We start from the raw sequence: 15,255 nt of genomic DNA, 5'->3' as shown, positions 1-15,255 counted from the left end.
ATATAGAGAGGGACTGCTGTATTTTTATTTGGGATTTTTGCCTTAGTTTTCACAAATAGAATGAACTTGCAGTTTTTAATTTTACCACTTGTCTCATCCTTCATTTAAGTCTTTCTTGTTTCCTAATGAAGGTACTTAAAGCTGTAAATTTTTCTCTGAGGACCACTTCAGATTCATCCCAAGAATACTGCTCTAGTTTTTATCCATTTCTAATTAGTTTGTAGTTTCAGTTTTAATTTCCTCTTTAATCCATGAATAATTTAAAAGGGTATTTAAATTTTTAATTAGATAAATTTGTGCCTATACTTTTGTGGTTAATTTCTAATTTTATTATTTTTTTCAGAGAATAGTTCTGTATGTTCTGCTTTTTGGAATATTTGAGAATTTCTTTGTGTCCTAATAGTTGATATTTACCTATGTATCATGTATCTTGTTAATTATGTAATCTTAACCCTCTGTATACTTATCCTTTTTTTACTTGATGTCTTGACTTATTAAAACAGGTATACAGGGTGGGGCAAAAATAGGCTTACAGTTGTGAGTACACAGAGTTTATGCTTGTATTATTATTTATTAATTATTGTATTATTTTCCACAAGAACAACTATAAGCCTACTTTCTCCCCACCCTGTATTAAAGCTTCTCACTAAGGTTTTAGATGTATTACTCTGTTTTGGCGTTTCTAATAGTTTTTTTTTTTAAGCTCTGGTTTAGATGAACAGAAGTTAGCATATATTTTTTCAGCAGAGTGTAGCAATTAAGAGCAAAAGCCCCTACCCTGGCTGATGTGGCTCAGTGGATTGAGCACCAGCCTGTGAACCAAAGGGTCACCAGTTGATTCCTGGTCAGGGCATGTGCCTGGGTTGCAGGCCAGGTCCCTAGTTGGGGGCGCATGACAGGCAACCACACATTGATGTTTCTCTCGTTCTCTTTCTCCCTACCTTCCCTCTCTTTAAAAATAAATAAAATCTGATATTGATACACACACACACACACACACATATAGTTAAAAAAAAAAAAAAAAGACATAAGCTAAGCCCTGCGCTTAAATCCTGGTTCTACTATTTTAACTATTTTCAGTTTCTCCTTCCACAAAATGAGGATAATAATATTACCTAAGTCGTGATTATTATAAGGTTTAAGTGACTTAATATATAAATATCTTAGGACAATGCCTGGCACAGGGTCAGTTTTTATTAACTATTAGCTTAATAAAACATCTTTTTCCTATCTTTGCATTTTATTTAATATTAATTTCACCACCCTTACTTTCTATTTGTTAGCATTAATCTGGCATATCTTTTTTTAAAAAAATAATTTGTTTATTTATTTATTTATTTTATTTTTAGAGAGAGGGGAAAGGAGAAAGGGAGAGAAACATCATTGTGCGTTTGCCTCTCATGCATCCCCAACTGGGGACCTGGCGTGCAACCTAGTCATGTGCCCTGACTGGGAATTGAACCAGCGACACTTGGTTCGCAGGCTGACCCTCAATTCACTGAGCCACAGCAGCCAGGGTTTTGGCATATCTTTTTTATACATTTCTCATATAAGCATTTAATGCTATAATTATGTAAGTACAACTTCAGTTTCACAAATTTGATGTTTTCATTTTTGTTCAAAATATTTTCTAATTCCTTTTGAGACTTTACCTTTGACCCACAGATTTCTGTTTTGTCAATGTTGATTTCTAAACATTTGGAGATTTTCCAATTATTTTTTTGTTATTTTCAGTTTAATTTCATTATAGTTAGAGAACACATTTTGTATGATTTAAATTCTTTTAGATTTATTGAGGTTTGTTTTATGATTCAGGATTTGGTTGTTGGACCTCCTGGATCTATCCTACCTATTTCTCTTAATTTCTTCTAAAATATGTCTTCTTATCTTTTGGCTTTATTTTCCAGGAGATTTTCTGGACTTGATTTTCTAGGTCACTAATAGTACATTCTATTATTATGTTAAATTAAAAAATTTTGTCATAAGCCCCCCTGACCCACAGAACTGTCATTAGCTTATTGCCCGTTTTTACAGTCTCTTTGGTTTTAAAGACACAGTATTCATCTTTATTCTGAATGTACTAGTTAGGATTTTTAAGAATCTGCATTTTGACCAGATTCATAGGTGATATGCTGCACTCCTGGGCTATTCCCTCCCTGTGCCTGGCGGATACTCACCTGAGGTAGTTGTGCTTTGAATGGGCATCTGCCTGCAGTCTGTGGTGACCATGTCCCTGTCCCAGTCCCCTTCTCAGCATGACAAGTGGCTGCCTCAAGTCTTGCTCAGCTCTAACCCAGCCCCACTTCCTGCTTTCTTCTCTGGCGTGGAAAAACTCTGCCTGCTTCAGGCAGCTGCCCCCGGGGGCGACAGGAGTGGCCACACAAAGGAGTTTAGCAAGGTCCACCCTTTCCCACTGGATTCTGAGCCCAGTCATATTTACATTTTTTAGATAAAGTTTACATACAATGAAATGCACAGACCTTAAGTATACAGTCATATGTTTGAGAAATGTATACACCTCTGTAACCAGTTCCTCCAGTGAAGATATAAAACTTCCCCCTGACCTTCAAAGTGCCTTCATGCTCCTTTGTAATTAATCCCCACCCTCCACCCGCTGAAGTAATTACTGTTTTCATTTCTTTCACAATATTGTCCCCTGTTCTTGAACTTCATATAATGGGATCATATGATATGTCCTCCTTTTGGATCTGGTTTCTTTCACTCAATACTTTGTGAGATTCATCATTATGAACCTTCTACTTTCATGACCATTCATTGTCATGTATCAGTAGCTTATTTGTTTTTATTGCTGAGTAGTATTCTATTGTGTGAATGTAGCACAGCGTGTCTCCTTTTAAACATTTGGGCTTTTTAGCTTTTTGGCTGTTATGAACATTCTAGTACATCATTCTTCTTGGCTAAGTATCTAGGAGGGGAATTCTGGGTCCTATGGTAGGATAGTATACATTTTTTTAAGTTTTCTTCTAGAATACGAATCCCTGTACGTGTTCCCTTTTAGTAGGGTTGCCTCACTCCACGTGGCCAGCAGGGGGCAGTGTGGGGGCTAAGGGTGGACTTTAATGGTAGAGGCACTGTGGGTGGGGCCCGTGGTAGGGCACCCAGTTCCAAGTTCCTGCTCCAGCCCCCATCTTCTCCACCCCAATGACAGGCAGCCGTCTCCTCAGCAGCAGCCAAGTGTCATCTCCTCCCAGTGGAAGCAGACTCTGCCACTTTCTTGTCTTCAGGGATCCCCATGGCACTTAGGACAGAGGCCTAAGTGTTCACCATGGCAGCAGCCAAGGCCCAGCGGACCCCCTTCACCTGTCTCTCCCGTCATTGCTGGTGGGGCTCACCCCCCAGACCCACACACATGCACACACACAGACCTCCTCCTAGCTCCTCATGCATTGGTTTGGGCCCTCACTTTCCTCTCGAGGATGACTCTTGTCCTGCCAGGGTGGCTGGACCACCCAGTGAGAGCGAGGCCCTGACGAGGCCTGTGTGTGGGAACCGTGGCTCTGGGGTGCAGCTGAGACTCGGTTCAGGGCTTATGCTCAGGTCTTCCCTGGGCAGCGATGCTGTAGGTCCGATGGGGCCGCTTCCGTGAGGACCAATACTAAACTGCAAAGTGAGATGCGGGGATGCCAGCAACATTATTTCTCTCGCAGAAACTACCTGGGTGCTTTAAAAATATATATAAAATAAAAATATTAACGTGAACAAAATGTATCCTGTTGTTTTTCGGTCTCTCCTTTTCCTCTGGCCCCTTTGGCTGGTTGGCGCTGACAGCCAATGTCACCCAGACTTCTGGTCCCCCAAACCCTCTGTGCCCTGCCATCTGCGAGCACCTTGAGAGGCCCAGATCTGGCCTTGTTCTCTGCACCAACATTTTTGGTAACTTTTGTTGAATGAACAAAAAATCCATTTCAAGAGAATTTCTTTTCCAAGCAAAGGTGGTTATTTAAGTGGAAAAAAAGATCATTGAGAAAGAAGACAAGGAAGACTCTGCTTTGTTGTAAAATATGCTGCCATTTCTGACAACAGGCGTCTCCTTCATGTCACTTCTTGCCCTTCTTCCCCTTCCCCTTGGGCTTTTTGTCTTCCTTTGGCTTTTCTGCTGGTTTTTCCGCTTCCTTTGGCTTTGCAGTCTCCTCTACCTTTTCTTTCTCCTTTTTTTCAGGAGGAACCAGCACATGCCTTCGAATGTTCTTGCCTCTGAAGTGTTTTCTTTGAAGACATATATCTATTAAAGGAAAAAATGCAGCCACACCAATAAGGATCTGGAAAACAAAAGGAGCCTTGTTACTTTTGTTTGTCATTCTGAAGCTGACCTATTTCCTTCCTGGTTTCTAATTTGTAAGTAGGTGCTGTTAAACACATCCCCTAGGCCCCTCCAAGGACCAGACCCCAGAGACTGAGTTTCCCTCCCCTACTGCCCTGTCATTCCACTGCTTCTTTCTCTTTAAACCTGGCCAGGGTGGGACTCTTGCCTCTGGGTCAGCAGCTATGAGGAGAAAGCCATTAGCTTGGCTGGTTCCCTAGACTTCATCTTTATTTAAATGGCTTCTCCTCTGGAAAAATGTATCAGCTTTACCTTCAAACTTTGCTTGGGTCTCAAGATTCTGTGAAAAGGAAAGAAGCCCTGTCCTTCAAACAGGGAAAACACCCATTCTCCAAAAGAGGTGGTTTCTGAGCAAATAAACAGCCCAACAAGACTCACCACAGCAATAACGTAGTTCATTGGCATCGTTTGTCGAGCTTGCACAGCAAACACCGCAGCCCCCACCAGGAAGATAGTGGTGAACAGGTCATTGAGAATGTCCTGAAACCATGGGAGAGACGAGGGTCAGCCTGAAACAGATCCGAGGGCCTGTTGACACCTGACCTGGCCTAGCACATAGCTTCCTCCAAAGGGAATGATTTTCAAACTTCTGCCTAATATATATATAAAACAGTCTGTCTAGAAAAAGTCCAGCCATTGTTAATATAACAAGAACGATTTGCTGACATTAATGTAACCTGGCAGCCAAGGAGAGTGGACTGGAACGCGCTTGTGTGAACAATGATGACTTCACTGTACTGGTCAGTGGGGGAGGTAGACACTGTTGAGTGAGCATGTGTCCTGTGTGACCGTCGTATTCAAAATGAGCAAGTAGAGCAACGATTGCATCAGATTTTGTGTTAAGCTTGAACATTCTTCCGCGGAAACTATTCAGATGAATCAGAAGGCTTTTGGGGACAATGCAACGAGTGCAGCACAAATAAAAGTGTGGCACAGATGCTTCAAAGATGGTTGAGAATCTGTTGAAAGTGATCTACATTCTGGGAGGCCTGCCACAAGCAGGACACTTGAGAACGTTGAATGTGTATGGGCTGCAATGAGCAAAGGTTGGTGACTGACAGTGCGAGCACTAGAAGCTGATCTGAGGACTCCAGAAACCACTGTGTCCAAGATTTTGATGCAGGAACTTGGCACGAAACATGTGGCAAAATTCGTTCCATAGCTTCTGCTACCAGAGCAGAAGGAACATTGTGTTGCAGTTGCTAATGACTTGATTCAAACTGCTACCAAGGAACCAGATTTCCTCAAGAAGGTCATAACCAGAGATAATCTGGAAACGAAGGCCCAGTTGTCCCACTGGAAGTCGCCTTGTTTTCCATGTTCAAAGAAGTTGTGGCAAAGTCGCAGTAAGATCAAGATCGTGTTGACTGTGTTTTTTGATTGAGAAGATGTCCATCATGAGTACTCCCCTCCAGGCCAAACAATTAATAAGGAGCACTACCTCAACGTTCTTCTTCAGTTGAGAGATGCAATACAGCAGAGACAGATGCAGCTATGGGCAGCTTCATCATGACAATGTGTGCCCGCTCATGCGTTGCATCTCATGCCCTTTATTGGTGAAACATCAAATCACCCAGGTGACTCAGTCTTAGGATAGCCCAGATTTGGTGCCCTGTGACTCCTGGCTTGTCCCAAAACTAAAATCACCTTTGAAAGGGAAGAGATTTCAGAATTTCAGACCATCAGTGAGATTCAGGAAAATACGATGGCGATTGGGAGAGCTCTGTAATGTCCCAAGGTGCCTACTTTGTAGGGACTGAGTCGTCATTGTCCTCTGTACAATGTTTCTTGTATCTTTTATCTTCTTCAATAAATGTCTCTTTTTCACATTACATGGCTGGGTACATTCTGGACAGATGTATATATATATAAATATACATCTTGCTAGGTAGACTTACCTATGCTATGGCTCCTCAGCTGGGCTCTTTGAGTTGAGACCCATAGCCCAGGATGCTTAATTGATTTTTCTGGCTCCCTCTGCTACCATCTCATCTGTGAAATCATACATTTAATGGCTAGTTATGTTGGCTTTCTCTCCACGCCCCACTAATACTTGTTGAAATAAATGCACCACTATCTAACATAATGATGTCCCTCTTGAGTACCATCTTGATCATCTTTCTGCTCTCAGGATCAGCTTCCAGCTCTGGATCTGGGCAGGCTGTGTTGCTGGCAGGAGACTCTGTTGGACTCTGTCCTTGTCACTGGGAGACAGGCAGCTGCCTATTCACCCCTGTCCCCTCACCCCCACCTTACTTCCCATAGCACTGTCCCCCCACCCCACCCCCCAGCCTTTGCAACGCTGTACCACCTCCTCTATAATCAAACCTCTTTCCCATCCGTTGTGGCCTCAACCTTGCCCTTGCTTCATACTTTACCCTACTGACAAGGTCCTGATGGTCCCAGAGTGGACAGAAAAGGGCTGCCTTCCATGCTGTGTCACTCCCTGGCACAGCCAAACCCGTCAGAATTGGCCAAACCATGGCCATAGCCAGCTGCTTCCTCCCCCATCACTCCTGGGGTGATGCCAGCCCAGAGTTGTGCAGTCCTTCATTCACAGGGCAGACGCCTGCCCTGCAGCATTGGTTTATGCCCATGCTTCCCTTTGGTTTCCAAAATGGCATTTTCTGCAAATTGTTGTTCTCTGACCGTTTTGTCTCAGGCCTTTACTTTTACCTTTCAGTGTTCTGAACTTTAATGCATTTCAAACGAACAGAAAATAATAAAACATCCCGTCCCTACTCCCACTTCCACCAGCCCTGAACCACTGATATTAAATAGATGTTAATGTCTTGCAATATTGGCTTCAGGTCTCTTTAAAAACAAACAAACCAACAAACAAAACAGAAACACAACTTTGTGAAGTGACCTCCAGTCTCACCATTCCCTCCCTTTTTTTGCCCCTCACCCTAAGGCAACCATGTACTGGAAGCTATTGAACAATATATAGTTTGCCTAATAGTTTGTGTATTTTTTAAAGGTAAATTGTCTCTTCTCTTGGTTTGATTTTAAGTTTTCCTTTGTCTTTGGTGATCAGCAGTGCCTCTATGACATGTCTAGGTGTAGTTTTGTTTTTATTTATTCTCCTTAGTACCTCTTTGAGGCTTTACATCTGTCATTAAACCTGATGTTAATATCACCACCTCAGCTCTTTTTTGGTAACTGTTTGCATGAAATATATTTTTTTATTGTCACTTTCAACCTATCTGTGTCTTTAGATCTAACGTGGGTCTCTTGTGATCCCCATATAGTAGGATTATGGCTTTTAAATCCATTGTGATGACCTGTGCCTTTTATTGGAGAGTTTAAAACATGTAGATTAAAAATAACTACTGATAAGGACTTATTTCTGTCATTTTACTATTTTGTATATGTCCTATCTTTTTGTTGTTCTTCAGTTCCTCCATTACTGCCTCTTTTTGTGCTTAATTTTTTGTAATGTACCAACTTTACTCCCTTCTCATTTCCATATATATACATATATGTTAATTTTGTAGTGGTTACCTTGGGGTTACAATTATTACCTTAAATTTATAACAATCTAGTTTGAATTGATGCCAACTTAACTTCAATAGTACACAAAAACTTTTTGTTGTTATTGTCACAAATTATATCTTTATACTTTGTGGTCCATTAACATAGATTTATAATTATTGTTTTATTCATTTGTCTTTTAAATCATATCAGAAAAGGAGTTACAGATACAAAATGCAAAGATACTGGCTTTTATCTCTACCTATGTAGTTACCTATAGCGGTGATCTTTATTTCTTTTATGGCTTCAAGTTACTATGTAGTGTCCTCTCATTTTGGCCTGAAGGACTCTATCTATGGGAGACTGGTGTGTATGGTACAGAGGGCTGTAGCCGCTGTGTGGAGCTGGGACTGAAATATGGGCCCATAAGTCTTAACTGGCTGGCAAATGCGCTCCACATACCATGCTGCCAGTCCCACACCCTGGGGTGGGGGTAGGGGGTGTTTAGAAGTAGACTAGGAATGCAATGTACGCTTTGAAGCTAATGAAGCCTGCTTGCTCTGTGTAGCCCCAAGTTATTATCAGTAGAGGGTGAAAACAAAATGTTTAAGTAAGGAGACACATCTGGACTTCTATGATATGCCTTGGCGCCTCACCGTCTTGCCAGCTATCTCCTTATGCTGATTTCTGCTTCCCTTTGTTGTCAGTCCCACGCATTTGGTGGAGGTCTGCATGCTTACCCCGTGCGTTTCTGCACATAGAAAACGCGATAAAAACCCTGACTGAGAAAAGAGTGATCAGTGTTCTCCTCTGAGAGACACCGACCCTTCTCTCTCCTCAGACAATTTGTTTCTGAGTCAGTTCGTTCATCCGTGCCAAGGGAGCTGCGGGACAGGGAACCTTGCGTCTATTTAGCATTTTTATAGGATGTGTTTACTAGCAAAAGCTCCCTCACTTTTTATCTGGGCATTTCTTAATTTCTTCATTTTTGAATGGTAATTTTTGAAAGAAAATTTCAGTTTTGAAGAATATTGTATTCATTTTCTGGGATTCTTATAACAAAGTACCACCAATTAGGTGGCTTAGAACAGCATAAATTTATTGTCTTACCATTCTGGAGGCCATACTCTCTCTGAAGGTGCTAGTTCCAGGCCTCTCTTCTATCTTTAGGCATTCCTTGGCTTGTCTTACCTTTCTATCGTCTTCCTGTGTCTCTTCACATCATCTTCACTCTGTATATGTCTATCTCTGTACCCAAATTTCTCCTTTTTTAAAAAAGAAACTAGTCATATTGAATTAGGGCCCCCTCTAATGATCTTAACTTGATCATCTGCGAAGTTCTTATTTCCAAATAAGTTCATATTTTCAGGTACTGGGAGTTAAGACTTCAACATATTTTTGGGGGACACAATTAAGCTCATAACAGATGGCAAATTTAAAAGATATAATGATTGGTTGACAGGTTTAAGAACATCATTCCACTGTCTCAGGCCTCCATGGTTTCTGATGAGAAATCAGTTGTTAATCTTATTAAGGGTCCCTTGTATCTCAGTGCCGATCACTTTGAGTTTATCCTAGTTAGTACTTTTTCAATGTGTAGATTCATATCCTTTACAAAACTTGGAAAGTTTTAGGCCATTATTTCTTCAAATATTCTTTTGGCCCCTTTATCTCCCTTATCCTTTTTGCCTCTGAATGTAAATATGCTTGATGGTGTCCCAGAGTTCTCTTGAGGTCTATTCACTTTTTCTTTATTCTTTTTTCTTTCTGTTCCTCACACTGAATAATCTTAGTTGACTTGTCTTCAAGTTCACTGATTCATTCTTCTGCCTGCTCAAATATGATGTTAAGCCATTCTAGAGATATATATATACATTTTTTTTTGTTAATTTCAGCTCCAGAATTTCTGTTTGGTTTCTTTTTAATACTTTTTCTTTACTGCTATTATCTATTTGTTCATGAATTGTTTTCTGGTTTCCTTTAGTTCTTTGAGCATAGTCAAGACAGTTGATTTAAAGTCTTTGTCTAGTAAGTCTAAAACAGTAGTCCCTCTCTATATCGTGGTTCACTTATCACGGCCTCACTGTATCGTGGGATTTTAAAAAATATTATATTTAATTATCACGGATTTTTTGCTATATCGCAGGATTTTGCAGTACTGTATACGTGTGTTGTTAAAGTTACATAGGTTTAAGAGTGTAGAATAAATGTAAGGTTCCTCCTTCATGGGGTGGGGGGTCTAGAACATAATATCCGTGATAAGTGAGGGAATACTCTGTCTGGCCACTTTCAGGATGGTTTCTATTAATATGTTTTCTGTTAATGGGCCTAACTTTCTTTCTTTTTTTGTATGCCACATAATTCTTCAAAAACTGAGCATTCTGAATATTATAATGTAGAAACTCTGAAAACCAGATTCTCCCTCCTCACTAGATCAGTTGTTGCTGCTCATTGTGAGTTACAGTCATTTGTATGTTTAGTGACTTTTTCTAAACTAGTTTTTGAAAAACTGTATTATTACTTTTGTGTGGACACTGAAGTCTCTGTTTCATTAGCTGAAAAGTCAGGTAGTGATTTGACAGACATTTCCTTAAATATCTGGAAACAAACAAACAAAAATACTCTACCAGTCTTTGCAGACTCCCTTTGTGTTGGGGTACTCCTTCAACACTTGTCCGGGCTGCATACAACTCTTAATTTTCATTTACTGCTTGTGCAGAGCCTAAAGGTCAGCCAGAGGTGAAAGCTTAGAGTTTTTTTTTTTTTTTTTCCTGAGAATGCATTCAGCCCTGGGCATGTGCATGGCCTTCTAAATCCCCTGTTGTAGGGAGAAACTTTTCATACCTCTTATTTCTCCATGTATCTCCTTCCCCACCCTCTTCCTTTCCACACTTCTGGTCTGTCTACAGCTTGCCTAATGTGTTTTCCATTGTCCCAAAAGACTATGGTTAGTTAGTATATTTGCTTTTGAAAGCTTTTTGACAAATTCTATCCAGGAGGTGGCTTCAGCCCTGGGAAAGCTCTGAGGCAGGTGAAACAAAGGCAAGTCCCTGGGCCAGTCCATCAGGAAGCCACCAGACAGGCCAAAACACACACCATAATTCTTTGAGGATAAGTCTGCATTGTTCTCTTTGCCATCAATAAGGAATGTGGCCAGGTGTGTGGGTTGTCATCTTTGTGACCGCCGAGAAGCTGGAGAGTGAGTGATGGCTGGCACGTGACCTAAAATGTCACAGTGTTCTCTTATCAAAATTCAATAGCTGAGTTCTTCATTAAGCATTCCCCTGGTTAAGTCTTTTTAAAGTTAGCGTCCAGAGTTCTGACAAAGTTGATTCTGACAGTTTTGGCAGCCTCGTCATTGCTTTAATGGAGGGGCAGGGTTTTAGAGTTCCTTACTCTGCCATTTTTAGTGACACCACTCATTAAATCTGGAGGGTTCTCTGTTCTTATCATTTTGGATGTTTCCTTCCTACATTCTCTTGAGTCTCTTCTGGAACTCCTCTTAGGCTTGTGATGGACTTTCTCATTCCATATTCTCTGTCTCACCTTCTCTCACATTTTCAATTTTTATCTCTCAGTGCTATGTTCTGGGTAATTTCCCCACATCTTTAAGTTCACTATCTCTCCAGCTTTATCTGATATGTTTTTTAACCCATCTATTGATTTTTCTTTTTTCAATAACTATACAGAATGGGACAAAAGTAGGTTTACAGTTGTGAGTATGCAACACACAGAGTTTGTTCTTGTATTATTGTTTATGAATTGTTGTATTGTTTTCCATATGAACAATTGTAAACCTACTTTTGCCTCACCCTGTATGTTTAATTCTAGACATTACATTTGTACTTTAAAAAGATCTGTCTAGCCCTGACCGGGTAGCTCAGTTGGTTGGAGCATCGTCCCAATGTGCCAGGGTTGCAGGGTTGATACCTCAGCCAGGGCATATACAAGAAGCAACCAATGAATGCATGAATAAGTCAAACAACAAATCTCTCTCTCTCAATCTCTTTCTCTCTCCCCCCTCTTCCTCCCTTTCTCTAAAATCAATTAAAAAAACTGCCATTATAAAGTACATCTGTCTATTCTGGCCTCATAATGTCTTATTCTTTTCTTAAGGCTCTTATTTATGTCTTTAATATTGTAAATATATCTTCTATTTTCCAAAAGCTTCTCAATTATCATATATTTTCAGTGTTCTAATCCTCCCATTTGTTATGTTTGCTGTTTCTTGATTCTTAGTCATGGGGATTTTAAAATAAGACATTTTGTAGTTTTGAACTATGAGTTCATTTTTTTTTTTTTAAACTCAAGCTTTATTACATATTTTTTGGCACCACAGTAAATAATCCATAGAATAGGTCACTTCAACAGTCCCCGGGAGTCCCCGCTCTCCCTCAAAATGCCCACTTCCCCACACATAACATTTCGGAGGAAGAGACTCCAAAATGCCTCTGCCTGCTGCACAAAAGACAGTGAGCCTCTCCATAATATGAGTTCATTTTTGATAAGGCTTCTCCCCATGCCCACCTTGTGAGGCTCTCTTTAGGCTTTGATCATGATTTACTCTCTGTTTCTGTCAAGAGTCCCATGGATATCATAAAAATATCATCAAATTGGGATCAATTTTCATGTAAATCCTCAGGCATTATGTTTTCTAGGCTGCGTAAGATTTCTACGCTGAAGGTAATAAAAATTCAAACCAAATCTGTATAAAGTCCAGGCTCAAGATTTCTGTTTTCAAGGTGGTCCTTTTTCTTTTTTTTCCACTCAAAGCTCAGATGAATATGCTTTCTTGTTCCTCTGTGTGTGTGTGTGTGTATGTGTGTGCGGGGGGTGGGGGGGTGTATCTTCTCTGTCTCTTCCCTAAGGGTGTAGTCTTTGCAGGTTTCTGGCTTTATGCAGGGCTCTCAGTTCTAAATCCCCACTTTGCTTGGGACCAAGGCCTCCTTCCCAGCATAAGAGTGGGAGAAAACCCACACTCTGGGTTTCTGGGACAACACGCCGGGAGCCATCTCACCCACACTTCAGAGGCTTATTCGATCATTGCTCCTGTTTTCCATTTCTGGCACCTATGGTTTTTCCCTTTCTTTTCTTGCCAGCTCAGCCACTCAGTTAAAGCAATAGTAGTTACATTCTCCTTAGTAGTTTAGGTAAGTGCAGCAGGAGAATTTTCAGGGTTCATTGATTTTTCATCTTACTGGAACAAAAGTGCCCTCTCTCAAGCTCCTTGGCCAGGAACTTGTTCTCTGACTGTCCCTTTACTCTGTCCTCTGCTTATCCTTTCCCAAGGGTCTTTTTGGTCCTCTTCTCCTTTCTTGCTGTACTGGGGGTCCTCACATACTTCACTGAGACTTGTGGATCCCTGGACCCTAATAATTTTTCTTCATATTCACCCTAAGATATGTTTTTTATGATTTTAGAGAGAGGGAGGGGGAGGGAGAGAAAGAGAAAGAGACAGACAGACATTGATGTGAGAGAGAAATATTATTCAGTCACCTTCCATACATGCCCTGACTGGGGTTCGAACCTGGAACTTAGATACACACTCTGAGTGGGAATCAAACCTGCAACCTATGTATGTTTTTTGGCCAGGAATCGAACCTGCAACCTTTTGATGTAGAGGATGACACTCCAACCAACTGAGCAACCTGGCCAGGGCTGGACTCTAATAATTTTTAAGAAGTTGGCAGGACAGAGTATAGTTAAGGACTTAGATTCTACTGACAAAGTTGGGTTTGAGTCTTTTTTCCTGCCACTTACTGGCTGAGTTACCTGGGGCAAGTTACTTGGCCATTCTGAGCCCATTTCAGGTGGAAAGTGAGTGAACCAGTGAGCGCAGGACTCTGGAGGCATGCTGTGAATGTGCAATGGATAAATAAGGTGGCCCTGGGTGAGGTGGGAGTTAGGTGCAGGTGTGCTCTGTGATTGTGCAGGGATGGGCGGGCATTCAAGTCCTCAGGCTCCTCATCAAGCACTTTACATTCATTTCTCAGGAACAATCACCAAAGTGAGTATTACTGTCCTCCTGTCGCAAAGGATGACACAGAGGCTAGAAGTGATTGGGTAACTCGCCTAGTCCTGTTCTGGTGGATGACTGCTTTGGGCTGGACATCTTCTGGGGCAGAACATTCTTTACAGGGATAGTCACTGTAAGGCTGCTTCAGAAGTGATTTAAAAAAAAAATACTCTTTTTGTTTTACTGATTTATGGGAAGATTTTTTTTCTTTGAATTCTGGGAATAGGGTACTTTCTGGGTGATCTCCCCAGTCAGATGTGAGCTGGGACAGGGGCTGGGAGGAAAACGTAGTTGCTACACCTCCCTTCTGCCCAAGTAGAGCAAACCCTTAGAAGAGCAAAGACCTCGTTTGACCATGAGGAGGGTAAGAGGCTCCTGTCCCAAGCTGGGCTTCCCCGGAGCCTTTTTGGCCTAAATTCAGCTGCCTCTACCCCAGCCCCAGCCAAAGGCGCTGAGCCTGTGTGTCTCAGCACTAATGTGGGAGGCGAGGCAGGTCTCCGTTAACACTTGTGAATGCACACCTGCTTCTGGCGCGTCCCCTTGCCCCTCACTTACAGTAACGGGCCACAGGATAAAGGGCATGTATCTCTGGATGGCGAAGGTGTGGACAATGATGAAAAAGCTGGTGATGGACACTTCCATGGAGATGATGAGTGTCAGGAGGGGGTGCACGGTGGTCCCGGTGAACATGACCGTCGCAGCTATTAGGCAGCCCTGTTGGGAGACGTGATCCTGAGCCCTGGCGAAGGGCTCTCACCTACCCCTGAGCCCCTCTGGAGCCTTTGGAACCCACTCCTCCCTCTCTGTGTCCTAGGCCCCCGCCCAGGGATGCCAGGCCAACTCACCAAGCTCAGGATCTTGACCTCCGCGTGCCCCATAACCCAGAACTCTCTGTTGCTGTCCTTGAATTCCCACTTGTAGCGCCGACACCCCTTCCTGGTGCCCACTTGATCTTTGGGCTGTACCGACTTTGTCTTTGGCAGTTTCTCGTCCACGTTTGTAGCATCTTTCTTGTCCGGGGGTTTGGCGCCGGGAGGCTGGGGCGCCTCAGCGGGTGCAGGTGCAGGTGCAGGTGCAGGTGCTGCCGCGGCTTTGCCCTTTTTGCCCTTGTCTGCCATATTTGCGCGGGACTCAGTTTCTCACGGCCTGCCCAATTTCTTCTGCTGGCCCTGGACAGGCCTGGCCTTTCAGCCAGCCTGGTGCCAACCGGCTTCCGCAGGGGTCACCCTCAGCCAACGGCCGAGCCCAGCTAAACTAACGCTTGGCGCCCTTGCTGCGCGCGCCCCTGCTCACTGCGCAGGCTGGTCCCTCCCCGCGAGGACCCTGCAGCTGCGGTGCCGGCCCCGCCCCCTGCGCACCCCCGGGACCCCACCTCTGCCTGGAGCTCCCTTCGTGGTCTAGCGTGGCCTCGCAAGGTGGCCCC

General features: G+C 42.6%; 1 protein-coding gene across 1 annotated transcript; it reads right to left on the bottom strand.

The window, feature by feature from the left end:
- Positions 1-4,054: 4,054 nt before the first annotated feature.
- CMTM2 (CKLF like MARVEL transmembrane domain containing 2) lies at positions 4,055-14,950 on the bottom strand. Its single transcript, XM_090259011.1, has 4 exons — positions 14,678-14,950; positions 14,388-14,546; positions 4,721-4,822; positions 4,055-4,280 (listed from the first exon to the last, which is right to left on the bottom strand). The coding sequence occupies exons 1-4, from the start codon at positions 14,948-14,950 to the stop codon at positions 4,059-4,061; spliced, it is 756 nt and encodes a 251-aa protein (XP_090115137.1). The 3' UTR covers positions 4,055-4,058.
- Between the last annotated feature and the right edge of the window lie 305 nt (positions 14,951-15,255).

This window comes from Furipterus horrens, unplaced genomic scaffold, assembly GCF_987537825.1.
Source record: "Furipterus horrens unplaced genomic scaffold, mFurHor1.1.pri manual_scaffold_13, whole genome shotgun sequence".
Classification (NCBI taxonomy): domain Eukaryota; kingdom Metazoa; phylum Chordata; class Mammalia; order Chiroptera; family Furipteridae; genus Furipterus; species Furipterus horrens.
The sequence above is the reverse complement of the archived record's forward strand: the minus strand, read 5'-3'. Positions and strand labels throughout refer to the sequence as shown.

Bases quoted from the DNA above. Each gene is read 5' to 3' on its own strand.
- CMTM2 (XM_090259011.1), bottom strand. From the start codon at position 14,950: ATGGCAGACAAGGGCAAAAAGGGCAAAGCCGCGGCAGCACCTGCACCT. The intron at 14,547-14,677 runs GTGAGTTGGCCT...GTCTCCCAACAG, and splicing joins AGGTCAAGATCCTGAGCTTG to GGCTGCCTAATAGCTGCGAC. The intron at 4,281-4,720 runs GTGAGTCTTGTT...TTTGTTTTCCAG, and splicing joins TGAACTACGTTATTGCTGTG to ATCCTTATTGGTGTGGCTGC.